General features: G+C 41.3%; 1 protein-coding gene across 10 annotated transcripts in view; it reads left to right on the top strand.

The window, feature by feature from the left end:
• Positions 1-16204, top strand: part of LOC113127487 (receptor tyrosine-protein kinase erbB-4-like) — a 210113-nt gene that overhangs the window by 168397 nt on the left and 25512 nt on the right. For 9 of the 10 annotated variants that reach the window (XM_026302131.1, XM_026302123.1, XM_026302126.1 and 6 more), the window contains 3 exons: positions 5959-6081; positions 6880-6978; positions 10472-10657. In XM_026302131.1, coding sequence (XP_026157916.1) covers positions 5959-6081; positions 6880-6978; positions 10472-10657 — 408 coding nt within the window. The remainder of the gene's footprint in view (positions 1-5958; positions 6082-6879; positions 6979-10471; positions 10658-16204) is intronic. The other variant, XM_026302124.1, reaches the window with a different exon arrangement.

The raw sequence follows: 16204 nt of genomic DNA, 5'->3' as shown, positions 1-16204 counted from the left end.
GTGGCCATTGCCCATCGATCTGTCCTTGAAGTGACGGTTCATTTCTGGGAAGCACTAGACAGCAGCACATGGTTTCTGTGAACGTGTGCATTTATGTTGTGGTTGATCACCTTTGCCCTGGACCTGTGTTTCCTCTGCGTGGCCCAGTAGTTATGTCATTACTGCTGGCCCACTGAGTGGCCCTACCTATAGTAATGGGGCAGGTTGCTTGTCAGTCTGCATTAGTATAATTTACAGGTAGAAGCAGTAGTGTTATAGACAGCTGTCAGGCCAGGGAGGGGAGTAGGAGGAAGACAGCCATGAGCAGTTTCTGCCTCATTCTGGCCACACGCATCCATCTTAATCAGCCAGGCCCTGTTTCGACAGCCTCTTGATCAGAAGGGAAGTCTTCAGTCCAAGTAGATTTGCTAATGTACTGTCACAGAGAAGGAGAGGTCAGGGAGGATCTAACCCCTTTTGCATCTCCCTGTATAAACTTGTGCTGAGACTGAGATTTTTCCACCAGGAAAACATGAATATAGGCAGGGAAGTAAAATTTCCCATCCAGATAGTCTACCTACTGTAGGTGAGTGTAGAAGTAATTAGACATAAGAAGATCTAAAATGCCTGTGGCATGGTATGCAGCTTAGGCAAATCACTCATTAAGAGCAGGTCATAGGTTCAATACTCTCAGTGGTTTAGATGCTTTATAGCAGTTACAGTGTCCTAAGCATGAAATGGAACTCAGTCTTTTCTGGGTTGTTGTGTGAAAGAGCAATAGCTAAAAGGTAAAGAACAAAGCTGTGGATCAATGGTTGAAAATGTCAGTACCTGGCAGTTATGATTTGTGCCTGCAGTGAAGTTATTGTGTAATCTATAACCATCATTTAAGCTAAAAACTAAAGGCTTTCAAACCAAAATGCTTTTGTATATATCACATTTTTGTAATCCAGCTACACAAAAATCAAAACTGTTTTGTAAGCTGTTGTGATATTCCTTGAGTAGGCGTTACATGCTTGATTTTATTTCCAGCTCTCATTTCATAAGGCATCAGTTTATGCACCTCACTCTTGAATTTAAATTCTTCTCTTGAAAATATCAATACAGGCACACACACAGATACTCCTTTTCCCCCTCTTTACTTTTCATCTGAATGCCGTTCTCCACTGCGGTCTACCCAGCATACTAAAAACCTGCACTCCTTGCAGTCTCACACTTTCCAGAAGCTCTTTTTTGGCTGATGAAACCATGCGATAGGCTTTGGATGGCTTGCGAATATGGATTCTCTATTCAAACGAATAACAGAGCTGAGTCTGTGCAGTGAATCGAGATCAAGCTTGTCTGGATGAGGGATTTGGGGATAGCCAAGGCTCAGGGACTCCCCCTTTCTCGCTCTCAGCCATACCTTTTAAACAGAGAGCTCACCTCTTGTGTCAGCCAGGAAAAAGATGCCTCCAGTACATGCTGTCAAAATATGATCTGAGTACTCAGCCTGCATTTCCATATCAAGGACACATGTGAAGGCTGTTGCATTGTGTTGACTTGTAAAATACACTGCTCTTTTATTTCTTTATTGTTTTCATTGCTTTTCTGTTCTTTGCCTTTTTGTGGATCTTCACCTTCTTCAGTTCTGTTTTGTTCTCCATTTTGATCTCTATATTTCTATTTATCTGTCTCCCTCGTGAGCTGATACTTTGTTCCTCTATCTTTTGCCTCTCTTTCTCTCTCTCTGTCTCACCTTGAAAGAAATATAGAGACTAACAGAAAAACCTGTCTCACACTGTGGTGCCTTTTGAAGAAACAAATTGCTTTTTGCAGAGAGAAACAGCACAAACAGTAGAATCCTCTCACTGCTGCAGCACCACCCCAGGCCTTGAACTTTGACCTCAGTGCAATGAAGCAGGACTAATGTGCTTGGAATCGCCTTCTCTTCCCTTTCGCTCCCATAAGGTCCTCTTTCAGCTACTTTGTACTTTGTACAGACATGGGCCATGTGAGTGTTTCGGCACTGCAGGCTGTAGGCAGCTCCATGCTGTGTACTTGGAGCATTCAGCTCTCGTTGTTTACCCCAACGCAGGCTGACTGAGTGTAGGCACAGAATGTCGTTACACATGCATACAGCCACGTGTTACTCAACCACGATGAACCTTATGTTATATTTAAGTCAAGACCCCAGTGATTCAGAAGATACCAAATATGGCATGTCAATGACCACAGGCCTGATATACAGGTTCAGCCATAAAAAGAACAGATACAAAATGTGCTGTAGTTATGGATGGTACCTGAGGTAATCATATGTAGAGGTGGTTTAAATTCAATTTTATTTCTTATTTGGTCCTTCAGTCTTGGTCTCAGGGTGGTTCAGGGTTATTTGAAATGAAAAATGTGAAATTATTACTTAAGTTGACTGTTATGAAGATCCATTGTAGTCTGCATGCTGACTTCTTGCTTTAGATCTGACTTTTATGACAGACATTTTGAGTGCTGTTACATTGGGTTTTCCCTAAAAATAAACTGCATTTGATAATTGTGCTAACTTATCTATCTGTCTGATTGTATAAAACAGTGGTGCACATTCTAAGCCCTGGTAGCTTTCATTTTTTCTTCCAATCAAGAGCTAAGCAGGTATTGGGAGAATAGAGTATAAGTATATATATATATATAATATATATATATATATATATATATATATATATATATATATATATATATATATATATATATGTTAGTGACCTCCAGGGACAGAGATGACCACAACTGGTCAAAATGTATTTTGCCTTGTTGGACTTCTTTTTTAGGCATGGGCCTGATTATTACACTTTAGAAAAGCAGACACAGCTCTAAGAAGCACACGATCACTGTACCAAGTTAATGAGCATGTACATTACTGCCAACTCCAAACACTTAGACTCCTAAAATTCAAACCAACTAAAAACAAGAGAACAATTCCATATTCTAACTGTTGAATTTATGTTTGTTGTCTTTGCAATTCATGGAAGTAGGTAGTACAAAAGTAGATCGCTGTTTAAATCCAGAGAGCAGAGAAGTGCCATGATGAGAATGTACTGTATGTCTTTGCATACCTGTAGGCATGCCTTTTGCTATCATGTGCAAATCATCTTAATGAGCTCACACTGTCATTGTGATTCTCAGTGTATAGTAAGAGACAATGAGCAACTATCCCAGCCAGAAAAACAAAATGAGGTGCTTATGGTTGGATCAGACTATGTGAAGGAGCAAATGATCTGTTGCATGACATTTCATGCCTTTAGCTAGTTCTTTCAGCCTAACACTCAAATTGAAGTCATGATTTGAGGGTCACTGTTTTAGAAACCTGGCCTCATGGATTCAGCCCACTCTGCTCATGGAGCTGTTTAACCACTATTCTGACTAAACTACATATGAGCAAACCTTTATTATTTCCCAAACAATTTGTCTTTTCTTCTTTGTACCTCTATAATCTCTAAATTTGTAGAATAGAGATGAGCAGTAGTCAAGCAATTGTAGACTACATTAAACTAAGGATAACAATACTGGTCACCTCCACTGATTATAATCTTGTTTCGCCTGATTCCACCTACAGTGCACAACAAATGTAGCATTTTATATGGGTAATGTGAACATTAAAGCATATACCCGAGGGTTCACAGAGCAACTTTCTGTTTGAGGACACTATTTACTTATTCAATACACAATAATTCTGTCAATGTATTCTAGCCTAGGGCTTGAACATACTGCTTATTTGTCCAATGAAGCATCCAAATCCTCTCCATCGTACCACCAGTGAAGCTCATTTGGCAAAGGCACGGTGCATTATTAACTGATAAATAAAGTGGTACGTGGTGAGTGTGTGCAAATGCACACGAGCTCAAGAGAGTTTTGTGGGCCATGGGCCTGCATCTTATTTAATAGACCTCTCCTCTTTCATTCTCTCCTCTCCTGTCCTCCCATCTCCTCCCCTCATCAGTCCAGTCCAGCCTCATCCTAATGGAACAATAACCGCTACAGCCTGTCACCATCTGCTCTTATTACTGCTCCGTCACCACCTCCCCATGCCTCATCTCTTTCTCTTTCCACATCGCTCTGTTTCTCTCTACCTACAGCATCACTTGTTTTGTTGTTATTCAAGCAGTGTAGGCACAAACACATTGATGCAAATAATGATCTTTGCTCAAATACCAGGCTGAGACGATAGATGTGACCAAAGCTTGTCCTTCATGTTAAGGTGAATAAAGTCAACAGCCAGTGATTGTATGTAATTTAATACTTCATTTGAAGGTCCCAGCACTGTACCTTTAACACTTAACCTGGGCTACCTTAGGTCATCTTGCCTTAAATCCACCTAACTGAAAGCCTGTGGGTTTGACTAAGGAGTTTGAGTGTCACAGGGTGGTCTGAATACTGTCTGCCATTAAGAAAATGAAACAAAGAAGGGGTTGTCTGCAAAAAAATATGAAATTTTCCAAATGAAATGCAGACAAGTCACATCTTGTAATGATATATCAGTGTATTTTTTACAACCTGTAATTGTTTTATGGACTAAATGATCTCAGACTGACATTTACACTGGCACCTCACTTTTAGACAGTTAGCCTTCATCCTCTTACCCTTGGTTTGTCTGCTAACTCATTTCCTGCAGTGACGTCTCAGCGGGTTTACACTGCGCCTTCAGGCTCAGCCATAACAATAGCCATTAAACGATATGTCATTGCCGAGCTGTGGGCAATGTCATCCATTCTGTGGACCGGCCTGGCGGTGTGAGGCCAGTCCTATTGTGCTCATGGTTTTATATCACATTGAGTAAGTGCTTGTATGGCTGACCGACTGATATATATACTCATTATATTGTTTGATGGCTGTGGTTGAGCTGGGTGATTATACCGCTGATAAACTGCAGCAAACGAGGGACCTGATAGACTGATTATAGGCTCATTAAGACATGTATTGATCAGAAACATTGACTTCTTGTGTGTGTGTGTGTGTGTGTGTGTGTGTGTGTGGATGTGTGTTTTGAGCTGTGAGATGTGAGTGTGTGTGTGTGTCCCCAACTGTGTTTATTTGATGTTTAGATGTATGTGGATTTGCATGTGTTGTAAATGTGTGAATCTGTGTACTGTGTGTGTGTCTGCATGTGTGCGCTGCATTCATTCTGGTTGAAACTGTGTATTTTATGTTGGTATATGTCTGCCGGCGTGGTTCTTCCTCCCCTTTGGTTCAGATCTTTTCACAGCTCAGGTACAGGTGCCAGCTTCTGCTCTTTATATTTAGTAGCTGAAGCTTTGTTGAGCAGCTAGTGGTGAGGCGGGTGGCCAGCCAGCTGCTGGGATGCTGTTCAGTGTCAGCTGTTGCTGGCAGCCAGGCAGCGTGGAGGTGGCTTGTCATAACCTCAAATTGGAATTGTTTTGTATATGCACAGCTGGTGAGCTGCTTCTCTTTGTCGGCTGTGATAGCAGCTGACACCAGATTGTGATTTGTTTAGTGGTGGGCACATTGCAGTCCACATTGGTAAGTGCCAGTTCTGACAAAACTTCACGTTCACAAAGCCTGAATTATTTGTATTTCATTAATGCCTGTGTGTATTGCAAAGTCATGGCTATCAGGACAGGACAGTCACTGTTTTTGGCTGCTTATTGATTTTCTACAAATAAACCTTGATGTTCACCTTGTAATTCTCTTTCCAAGACTTGCTTTTTACTTATTATTTAAAATGGAGCATTCTCATACTGCTGCATGCGCCACGGCTCTTAAGATGTGTTTAGAGCGCTCAGACTGCCAAGAGCAAGAGGTTGAAAATATTTTGACTTGGAGCCAAATAAAGGCATGTTTCAGGTTTTTAGTGGTTTCACAACAAAACCAGCAGCTATGTGGAATGCTTGTCGTGGTTTTGGCATGCTGTAAGAGGAGTTGCTACGTGGGATTAATATTGTTTGTCTGTGTGTGTGTGTGTGTGTGTGTGTGTGTGTGTGTGTGTCTTGTCAGCTGGTAGAGCCTCTAACCCCCAGTGGAACGGCACCTAACCAGGCTCAGCTGCGAATCCTGAAAGAGACAGAGCTGAAGAGGGTCAAGATTCTGGGTTCAGGAGCTTTTGGAACAGTCTACAAGGTCAGTGTGTGAGTCTGCATTAACAAGTGCCTTTATGTTGGAATGTGAACAAAATTCATTCACTCATCCGGATGTGCAATGACCAGGCTCTGAACCAAGCATCAATGATTCAGCTAAATGGGGAAGACAACATTTAAGCACATAGTTTTATTCAATGGACACAGCTCTCTTACAAGTAAAACAAGTCTGCTTGACAACTTAAACAATAAGCATAAACATTTTCCTTTGTAACAGGGTTTCTTGACAGACACGAGCCTAGGGCGGCTCAAGGACCTGGAACGGAAACTGCTGTTTGCTTGCCAACTTCACTGCCCTTGGCAAAATTATTCATACCACCCTGAAACCCAGCAAACTCACTGAATAAATATTGCATTTTCTACCCCTAGATCTGAATTCCTCTCAAGTCCAGTATTGATGGGCCTGTTTATTTTTATATGCATAGTCTACCATCAATTTATAGCCGTCTTATGATCCACAGTTTCTTATTTGTAGCAGGTGATGGAATTTAGGCCCCATAAAATGAATAAATTTGTTATAATTCTTCTTTTCCCATTATATTTATTGGAGGTGTTCAGACTGACCTGAGAACAGGCGAGGTGCTCTTAGTAATGAATCACTTTTTACAGTGACAAACAAGGTCAGAGCACAAATTTGACCACAACAATAAGGTTCATGCATGTCGTTGAGGTGAATCAGACCTGCAGAGGAATGTCTGCAGGACGGTAGACATCATTAAACACGGGCTCCTTCAAAATCAGCAGGTTTATTGAGACTATTGAGTGCGATTGTATATTCCAGGGCATCTGGGTTCCTGAAGGTGAGACAGTGAAGATCCCTGTGGCCATTAAAATCCTCAACGAGACCACTGGTCCTAAAGCCAACGTGGAGTTCATGGATGTGAGTATTTATGTTGCAACACTTTGTATCTATTTTAATTGGTGTGCATTCACATTTGTGTGTCTGAGCTTTAAAGTCTTAGCCTTGTCAAAGAGATGGCTGAGCCTGTCACTGTGTGGGTTTGTGCATTCAGCGGTAAATTCTTATGAGAGCACCATCTCAGCCAGAGCCAGTAATAAAGTGAACTCCACTACGCGTTACAGCCAGGCATGTATTGAACGAGATGCTATTAAAAAACAGCACTTGTTTATGAGATATGGCTTTACTGGAATCCAGGAATGACAGAGGGGAGAAGAAGAAGAGAAGGGTGAGCTGGGTTGATTTTTTTGTTTCCCCTCTCCCACTCTCCACTTATCACACACTCACAACTATTTCCTTATTTAAGGAAAAATACCCAGAATTCATCAGTTTCCCCACTCTTCACAAGCTGATTCGGTTTTAGGATCAGATGAAACAAGCGAATTAAAAAAGCCACTTTCAGGAATTTGTGATGATTCTTTTTCACTATTATCTGTTAATTTCTAGAAACCTGAAAATTGTTTAACTGATAATAAAAAAAATGTTAGTTGCAGCCTTTTATGTCTGAGTTTGTCCAGCCTTATAAACAAAATGTGCATAACTGTTGACAGTACAAAATTTTTACGCTTTAATAAATTTTGAAGGTTTATTGCAAAAAAGCTGTAGTAGCACTCCTAAATTAATGCTAATAAAAATTCATGTTATCCACCATTTATCCATTGTGCAACTATTGTAACAGTTTCAACATTTTTCCTTCTTGCTTAATATTCTTCCTTAATAGATAAAACTGGTACAACATGGTTGTGCTTCCACCTTCTTCATTCAATTTTGGCCAGTTTCTTCTTCTCCTGTCTTCCCTCTGCCTCTCTCCTTTCCTCCCTTCCCTCTCTTCCTCTCTCCCTGTTTCTCCCAGCGGGGGTTTCTATGTCCATCCAGAGCCAATATGCTCTGTCTGCTGCTTGTTAAACAGCAATCTAAAGGCAGGCTCACGCCTCGCCACTGGGAAACCAGCCACTGGAGTGCCAACTCCGAACACACTCTGGAAATCCATGCATACACACACACACGCACACACACACACACACACAGAAACAGAGATAACCAAAGAGCACACACTTTACAACAAAAGGCTCCCCAGGTGGCTTTGCATGTGAGAAATACCGGCTGATTTTCCCGTGTTGGCAAATATGTGAATTTGAGCAAGCTGATTGTTTGAAATGTGAAATGCAGAGGCCTAATAACACACCAATTTAAGTATGTTTTGATGCATGCACAGCTTCCACTTTCACACACACACATATGCAGCAGTTTTTTAGGGCTCTTGCAGTCTATCATGTAGTGTGTGTGTGTGTGTGTGTGTGTGTGTGATGGAAAGTGAGCAAGTGAACTAGATGAGAAAGGCGGGTCAGGCGGCAGTAATGGAGGTCAGCACTCAGGGAGATGAGAGAGAAACCAATACAGACACACACACTCATGCACACACACAAGTCCTCCTAACGTTTGCTCCGCGAGTAGGAAGCAAGAGCAAGAGTTTAGCCTGACATAGTTTACGACTCCGGGGTCTTTTGGGATAACAGAGTGGGAGTAAAAGCCGTCTCTCTTTCTTTCTGTTACACACACAAATATCATTGTCCTTCTCTTTCCCTCCCTTTCTTGATCCCAAGGTGTGAACTACAGCTGGTGTAGAGGTGGCTGGAGTTATATAATGTTGAGCAGTTGGGCGGAAGCAGGTGGTTTTATGAAGTGGAGATGTAGTGGCACTACTTGGGGCCAGGAGGCTCTGTTTAAATCAGGCCACTGATGGTGCCAAAAGCCTCTCTATGGCCTATGGCCCCTCTCCTGTTTAGAATTAATCTACTCACACCCACACCACTACTCTCTCCCTCTAAGCTCATTCTTTAGTATCTAAATTTAAAAAGGCACCTCATCTATCTATCAGCTGCCCTGGGGCCAAGCCTGAATATACACCTCGATGACCATTTGCCGTATGCAAAGAGGGTGAGTGTGTGTCCTTGAGTATGTGAGTGTGAGATTTTCAGAGAGCTACCAAGAGAGTGGCTGCATGTGAGTATGTGAATTTGAATGAGAACGCGAGAGGGGCACTATGAGATGAGAACGACTGAAGTGAGTGTTTTTAAGCAATGAGTGAGCACAGCTTCTGCTCAGCCATAATGCATAGACACACCATCCACAAGTACCAGCTCTCACCATCATAACACTTCATCACCACCACACATCTTTCTGCTTGCATCTCCACAATAACAATTACCGAACACCCCAGCTGATCAAACCTCTACATCCATCTGCTGCCAAGAGAGATGACAAGAAACCCAGAAAATGTACTTACATGCAAAATCAAATATGAGAGAAAAATTTAATGTCGCTCATGAAATCAGACACGTAGTGGTTTTGTATTTGACATTACCAGGAATCAGGAGCATGCCTGACTCGCACTGTGGTGTTTTAATTGTTTTGGTGCAACATTTAAAAACCTCTGTGTGTTATACATGTTAAAATATAGATGAAAAGGTTGCATTTGAGCAGCTTTAAAGGTTTCTGCAGTATTTTTCTCCCAGCAAGAATATGCTGTGGCCAGATGCTGTGCATGCAGATAACAGTCATCATCCCACGTCTTAATTTATGCATCTAACTCCACCTCCAGTGGTATGTCTTTGGAAAACAATGCCATATTATCCATTAATAATAGATGCATGGACAGACACATAGAATTCAACTTTAAAAATAGTAGAACCTGATACTGCGTGACACTTTCCTACAGTAAAGTTAGGGCCGGGATCCTTGAAAGAAAAAATGCAGAAGGTTACAAAATACTTCTACATTTTTTCAGATTAAGATTTTTTTCCAAAAGTACAGTCTCAGAAGTAAACTCACTCCGAGGTTAGAGTGCTCACAAATTATATTTACATAAAGGCCAGCCATCACAAAGCATGATAGCCTAAGAAACCTGCCCACCAAGTGAAAATAGCTCCAAATGTAAATGTACTTTTAATGAGAATCATTTTCTTACATTTCTTACTTTTTGTAAAATTCACTACAGCTCTGAATATTACCTTTGCCAGGCTTCTACTCTCCAGCAGCAATCATTGAGGCTCTTGGGCATCATAGTGTTACCCGTCATGCCAAAAAGAACCCAAAAAACCAAAAAAACATTATTTCTTAAACACAAAGTTGAAATATTTAAAATTGGAATCCATTCAAAAATGTCACAGTTCAGCTGTGGTTGATTTTATCTGGTGTTAAATCATTTTTAATAGAGTACGTGATACTACCTGGGTGTGCTAAGAATAGCAGATGCATGGAATTTCCTCTGAATGTAAATACAATCAATTACAGTAGGTCAAGTAGCAGAAGTGTTTTATTTAGAGGAAATGAGGTGGGTACTTCTGTATTCTAAGCCATGAAAGGCAACAGTCTTCTTAGTCCTTCTCTGTCCTCTCCTCACCCTCTCACCTAGGAGGCCCTGATCATGGCCAGCATGGAACACCCCCACTTGGTACGCCTGCTGGGCGTTTGTCTGAGCCCCACCATTCAGCTTGTCACCCAGCTCATGCCCCACGGATGCCTCCTCGACTACGTGCACGAGCACAAGGACAACATTGGATCGCAGCTGCTCCTCAACTGGTGTGTCCAAATCGCTAAGGTAAGTGACTGCAGCATTGCAGGTGTGAGGGATATAATGTTATGGTTTTCTGACTGATGGTGACATATAGAGTTTTGCCAAGTCCTGTGTGAACCCGAAGAGGCTGATTTTTTTTTTTTTTTTCAAATCTAGATATTCTACTCTATTCTAGATATATATTCTTATTTAAACAGAGTTCACTGTAAGTTTGAATTGCTACTACAAATGTGCCTGATTCGTATGACCTTTCATATTAGTTACTCCGGTTTCGGTGGTTATTGTCCATTTGCTGTGACATTGTATCAAGAGCTAAATTATGCAAATTCATAGCATTTGAGAGAAAGTCAGAGAATAGCAGTTGTATGTTTGAAAATGTATCCTTTTGAGAACAAATACAGAGGTTTTGGCTCTGTCAGTGTTTATGTTTTAGTATAACTCTTCCAGTTTACCCCTGTTGGTCCTAATTCTTCTCACTTTACAATCATTGTCACATCTGTTCTCAGTAACATGTTTGGCTTGTCAGCTGCCATTAAGCAGCAGACAAGTCTGCTTTGCTTTGAAAATCAACACGCATGAATCTATCAGGAGACTAGTGATAGTGCAAGAAAAGAAAAAAATTAAAGACATAATCTTTGTTACAAACAAAATTTGCACTCGAATCATTAAAATAGCAATAATGTTTGAAATATCGTGTATGTTTTTCTACCCAAAGAACATTTGTGTTTTGTTTGCAAATTAAGTCGATGCAGCCGACTGCTGGATAGTGTAACTGCCTTGTAAGATTTAACTTCTCTGAGTTATAACTCCCAAATGGCAGCAATGTGCTAAGCTGCTATTACATGCTGTGCAGGCAGACATTTGCTGTGATACAAAGGCATCCCCTATCAGTTCAGAGAGCAGGAGAAACAAAAAATGGTTTGACAAAAGGTTGATTTACTGCTGGTGTTGATCAGCAAGATTAGATTTTAGACAAGGTAAATACGTTTTACCAGAGTTAACTTTGTTTACCAGTTTGTTAATGTGTAGTCTAAGGATGTGTGGGTCTACCTGTCAAGGTGGAAGTCAAACAAAAAGACTTTCTTCTTCCAGTGCACCTATTCCTCCAAGAAATACATAATTAAAGTTGGAATCATTTATTTTAGGGTTCAAGCTAAATGTGCTCTGTGAGTGGATGGAGCATCTGTGTTACTTTCTTTCAGGCCACAGTATAGAACACAGGGAGCAATTGAAAACTTGCAGTTCTCCAAATGTCTACATACTGTATGAAACATTACACATTTAGTTAACTAGTTATGGCCACCGCCAATGACACATAGGGTACAAGAGAGACATTTTGTTACTTCATGCCCCTTCACATATATTGTACAGCTGTTTTTATGCTTTGCACTTACCACCATGCAAATCAACCTGAAAAAGTCTTTGTTCTTCTGACATTTGTACCAGACACCTTCAGATTCATTACCCCTTCCGGATTATAAAAGAAAAGTTTGACTACGACATGCCTACTCTATAGCATAACACAACCAAGATTGCCATTTTAAATGGAGCCCCAGTATTCAGCTTTAAGGAGTCAATGGCTGGCAGCACACTATTATTGCCATTAGCTCCCTTACTAACTTGTTTTCTATGAAAACACAGTAGATCCATCAGTGGATCCAACTTGCATGGTCCCAAACTGCAAGAAAACTTTTTCCCAGATATTTTTTACATAATGTCCTCGCTCTAAAGCACTCCCTTACCCGACTATTGTGACAATACATTCTCATTCTCTTTCTGTCTGAGTCAGTGATGAGAGCTTTGGGTTGATGGAGGTGGAGGGTTAGTGTGTGAGGGCTTAACCCTCTAATCCCCCAAGATGGATGATTCCCAGGAATTTGAGGAACAGGTTACTTAGGCAGGTACTTATTGCCATAATTGGATTCGATTTCACATAGAACAGCTGAAGGGGAAGTGTCTGTTTCTAAGTAGTTCTGGAAGTGAGGAAGAGCTAGAGATAAGATTTATTCACCTCCAGTTGCGGACTGCATAGCCCTATATGTTCAGTTTAGTAAATAGCTTAAATGTGATTGATACCAATAACTGATAGAGTGTATATGAATCTGCTTGATTTGTTGATTGGATTGGCTGAATGCCAACTCCAGTTGTATAATTTGTTTTATATTAGATAAATTCATAAGTTAAAAACAATGGTGAAAATGAACATTTGTGATTGTCATACTGTATTGCATCAGAGATGCAATACAGTATGACAATAAAAATCAACTCTCACTGCCCCCTGCTTGGCCCCCTGCTTGGCCTCCCCACCAGAGCTTGAATGTCTGCTCGATTAATTGTGATAATTCTTTTTCTCCACATAGATGTAAAAATGTGATTTTAAAGTTTTTATGTTGTTAAAAATGTATAATATATATAATGTTAATTTTTAGCTGTGTCCCAATTCAGAGGCTGCATCCTTTGATGGCTGCATTTGAAGGCCAATCGCGTCACAGTGCTGCAACAACGCTGTCCTACATCAGATGCAGCTTCGTTTCTCGGAAAACAAAGCATATCCCAGGATTTTTTGCGAAAGGTGACAAAAACGAACATAGCAGCTACGAGCGGCGAGGCGGCCACTGTAAAAATACAATTACCCTCATTAATAACGCTAGTAAGCTAACATTAGCTAAAGTTTACACTATTGGCCAAAAGTAACGTCACAATGAGATACATCGCTCATCGAGCATCTCATTTTCTACCAAATAGTAAATGCAAGGAAAATAAAATTTCTGGCTCCATCATTAGCGACTAATTTAACACAGCTGTGAAGGTTGCTAGGCAACAGAAGCGGAGCTTTGCGGCTCAACGGTAGGGCGGGAACAGTTGGTGACGCAATCAGGAAGTCCTCTGTAGACTCTCTCATTTCGGTATAAACGGTTTAAAACGTATCACGTCAATTCAATCTGCCACCCTAACGCTAACCCTACGCCCCTATCTGCCCCCCAAAGAAAAAAAACCCTAGAACCGCCCCTCTGTGTGCGCACTGTACACTGTAGTGTGTGTAGCCATAGAGGAGTGACAGATCTGAAACAAACAACCTCCCCAACCCCATCACCACCATCAGTGCAAACACGAGACGTATGCAGGCTTTGACCTGGGCAGGTGACAGCCCTGCTGCAAATTGATTGGCCGAGGCCTGTCGCCAGGCAGTGACTCTTCATCACTGAGTGTTTTGGGCATTGAGATAATGGCCCCCATTAATCAAAAGCCACACTCAGGAATGCCCACCCCTACACACACACACACACACACACACACACACACACACACACGCACAGTACAAATAAATGCATGAACACACAGTGGTCTTTATAGATGCTTGTGAATGGTCTCTAATGTGTTAGTCACTTTCCTTTCCTTTTGTCCTCTATTTTTGTCTCTATTCTTCATTTACTTTCATTACCTCTTTTTTACTGTACTTTTTCTTTGCCCTCTCATTTATGTCCCTTTCTCCTCTTTTTGCTCAAATTCTCTCCTTTCTTCTTTACTGTTCTCATTTCCTATTTCCTTTCCTCTTTCCCCCCATCTTGTCTGTCTTTGCTTTATTTTACTTTCCCTTCCATTTATCTCCTCATTTCATCTTCTTGCTGGTCCCCATTCTTCCCTGTACTCTTCCTTTATTTCACACTTCCTTCCCTGTTCTTTTGTTTCTTTTCCTTCCATCTTTTCCCTTTCTTGCTCTTTCTTTTATCTCTTCCTTTCCTAATCTTTACTGCCTTTCCATTGTTCCCTTTTCATATCTGCCCTTCTTTCATTTCATTTTCCCTTTCTTTGTGCTTTATTCCTTTTTCTTTTTCATGTCCCTTTTTCTTTTCCTTTTCATTTTTTTTCCTTTCTTTTTTCTTCCACTCTCCTCTTCTTTTCTGTTCTTCTCCTCCTCCCTGAACTCTCATCTCTTTCTATTCAAATACTTGTAAACAGCTACATCTGCTTTCCCTTGACAAATCTGCCCACTGTGGCTACATGCTCGGGTTCACAGAGGTCAAAGGTTGCCCATTGTCTCCTTGTGTGTTTCCCACCCGAGGCCACACTCCCTCAAGTCTGTGTGTGTGTGTGTGTCTGTGTGTGTGTGTGTGTGTGTGTGTGTGTGTTGTTCTAAAAAACTAGAAATTTCCTAAAGTGACCTCCTTCTTGCCTTTCTGTCTTTCTGTATCTCCTCAATAACTGAATTCCCCCCTCTCTCTTTCCCTCTCCCTCTCTCTCTCACTCACTGTTTCACACACATACAGAGAGCATTTTTTCATCAGGTTTTGGATTATTAATGGAATAATTAGGTTTGGGATGTATTTTAATGAACAAATCAATCACTGAATTAAAAGATGGGATCAGAACTGAGCGTATGGAGGGCTACAGGAGTCTTTTAATTTTGGCTACTCTCCTCTCCTTTCCTCTTCTCTCCTTTCTCAGTCCCTCTCCTCAGGCTCAGTGTAATGAAAGCAGAATAGATTCAGCAACTAGCTGTCCTGCTGGTGAAGTGATTGGTTTTGGCACTGAAGCCCAAGCTGAGCAAGGGTCTTGATTGGCTTTTGGGGGGATGGAGGTGGGATGATTGTGAGTTTGTATCTAGGCCACATTCAGGTCTTCAGGGAAGGAGTAGAGTGATTTGTATAAACATACCCACTGGCAAACTGGTGGACTGACACTCGCACAACATGCCCTGCAGGAAAACCCTGCAGTCAGAGTAGTGCTTTGCTGTCATAGCTGCTTTGGATGGCGTTTTACAGGCACTGCTAATGATGGCGTCAAAGAGTGACCTTAATTCATTTCCCCAAGACAAGCTTGTGCTGCCTTACATGCCTGTACATGGAGGCATGTGAAGCAATGATAGGAGCCAGAGTCCAGAAATACATTGATGCCTTTACACACTTACACAACACAACACACACTTAAGGTTATTTATTGAGCGTAGCAGCAGACATCTCCCACTCTTGCTTAGTCAGCAAAAGGAAAAGTAACATCTTGATCTTTGGTCCCAGATGTGTAGATTCATGTGTTAATATTCTTGCATGGATGCACAGGTGTGTATGCTTTCACATCAGTGAATGTGTGTGTGTACAGATTTGCATCCTGCAGTAGCTTGACAGAGATACCGCCCGATGGCAGGAGATCCAATCTGGTCAATCTTAGTGTGGAGCCCTCTGTGTCATTCACTTCCCAGTTCTTTGTGCTGAGCAAACATATCTTGCCTGTACTTATTAGCCATGCCTTTATACCTGGTCTTCCTGCTCTCTTTCCCTCCGTCCTCCAGCACATACCCTTCATCTTTCCCTCCCTTACTGCACGATGAATTCCATTCAAATCAACTTCCCTCCTGCGTTCTTGTATATGTCATGTCTGGTTGTACTGATTGTGATGTCTGTTTTGTTTTTACATTGTCTCTGTGTCACTGCAACATGGCATTAGATGTAATTTATGTCCTAGACTGTGTTTGTACAAAGGACACAGTGTAATTCAGCACTGAGCACTGGGCTATCTCACACATTGCAGCACACTGCACACTGGTCCTCATTTTAAACTTGGATATCCTGACAT

This window comes from Mastacembelus armatus, chromosome 2 (assembly GCF_900324485.2).
Source record: "Mastacembelus armatus chromosome 2, fMasArm1.2, whole genome shotgun sequence".
In the NCBI taxonomy this organism is placed as follows: Eukaryota; Metazoa; Chordata; class Actinopteri; order Synbranchiformes; family Mastacembelidae; genus Mastacembelus; species Mastacembelus armatus.
The sequence above is the reverse complement of the archived record's forward strand: the minus strand, read 5'-3'. Positions and strand labels throughout refer to the sequence as shown.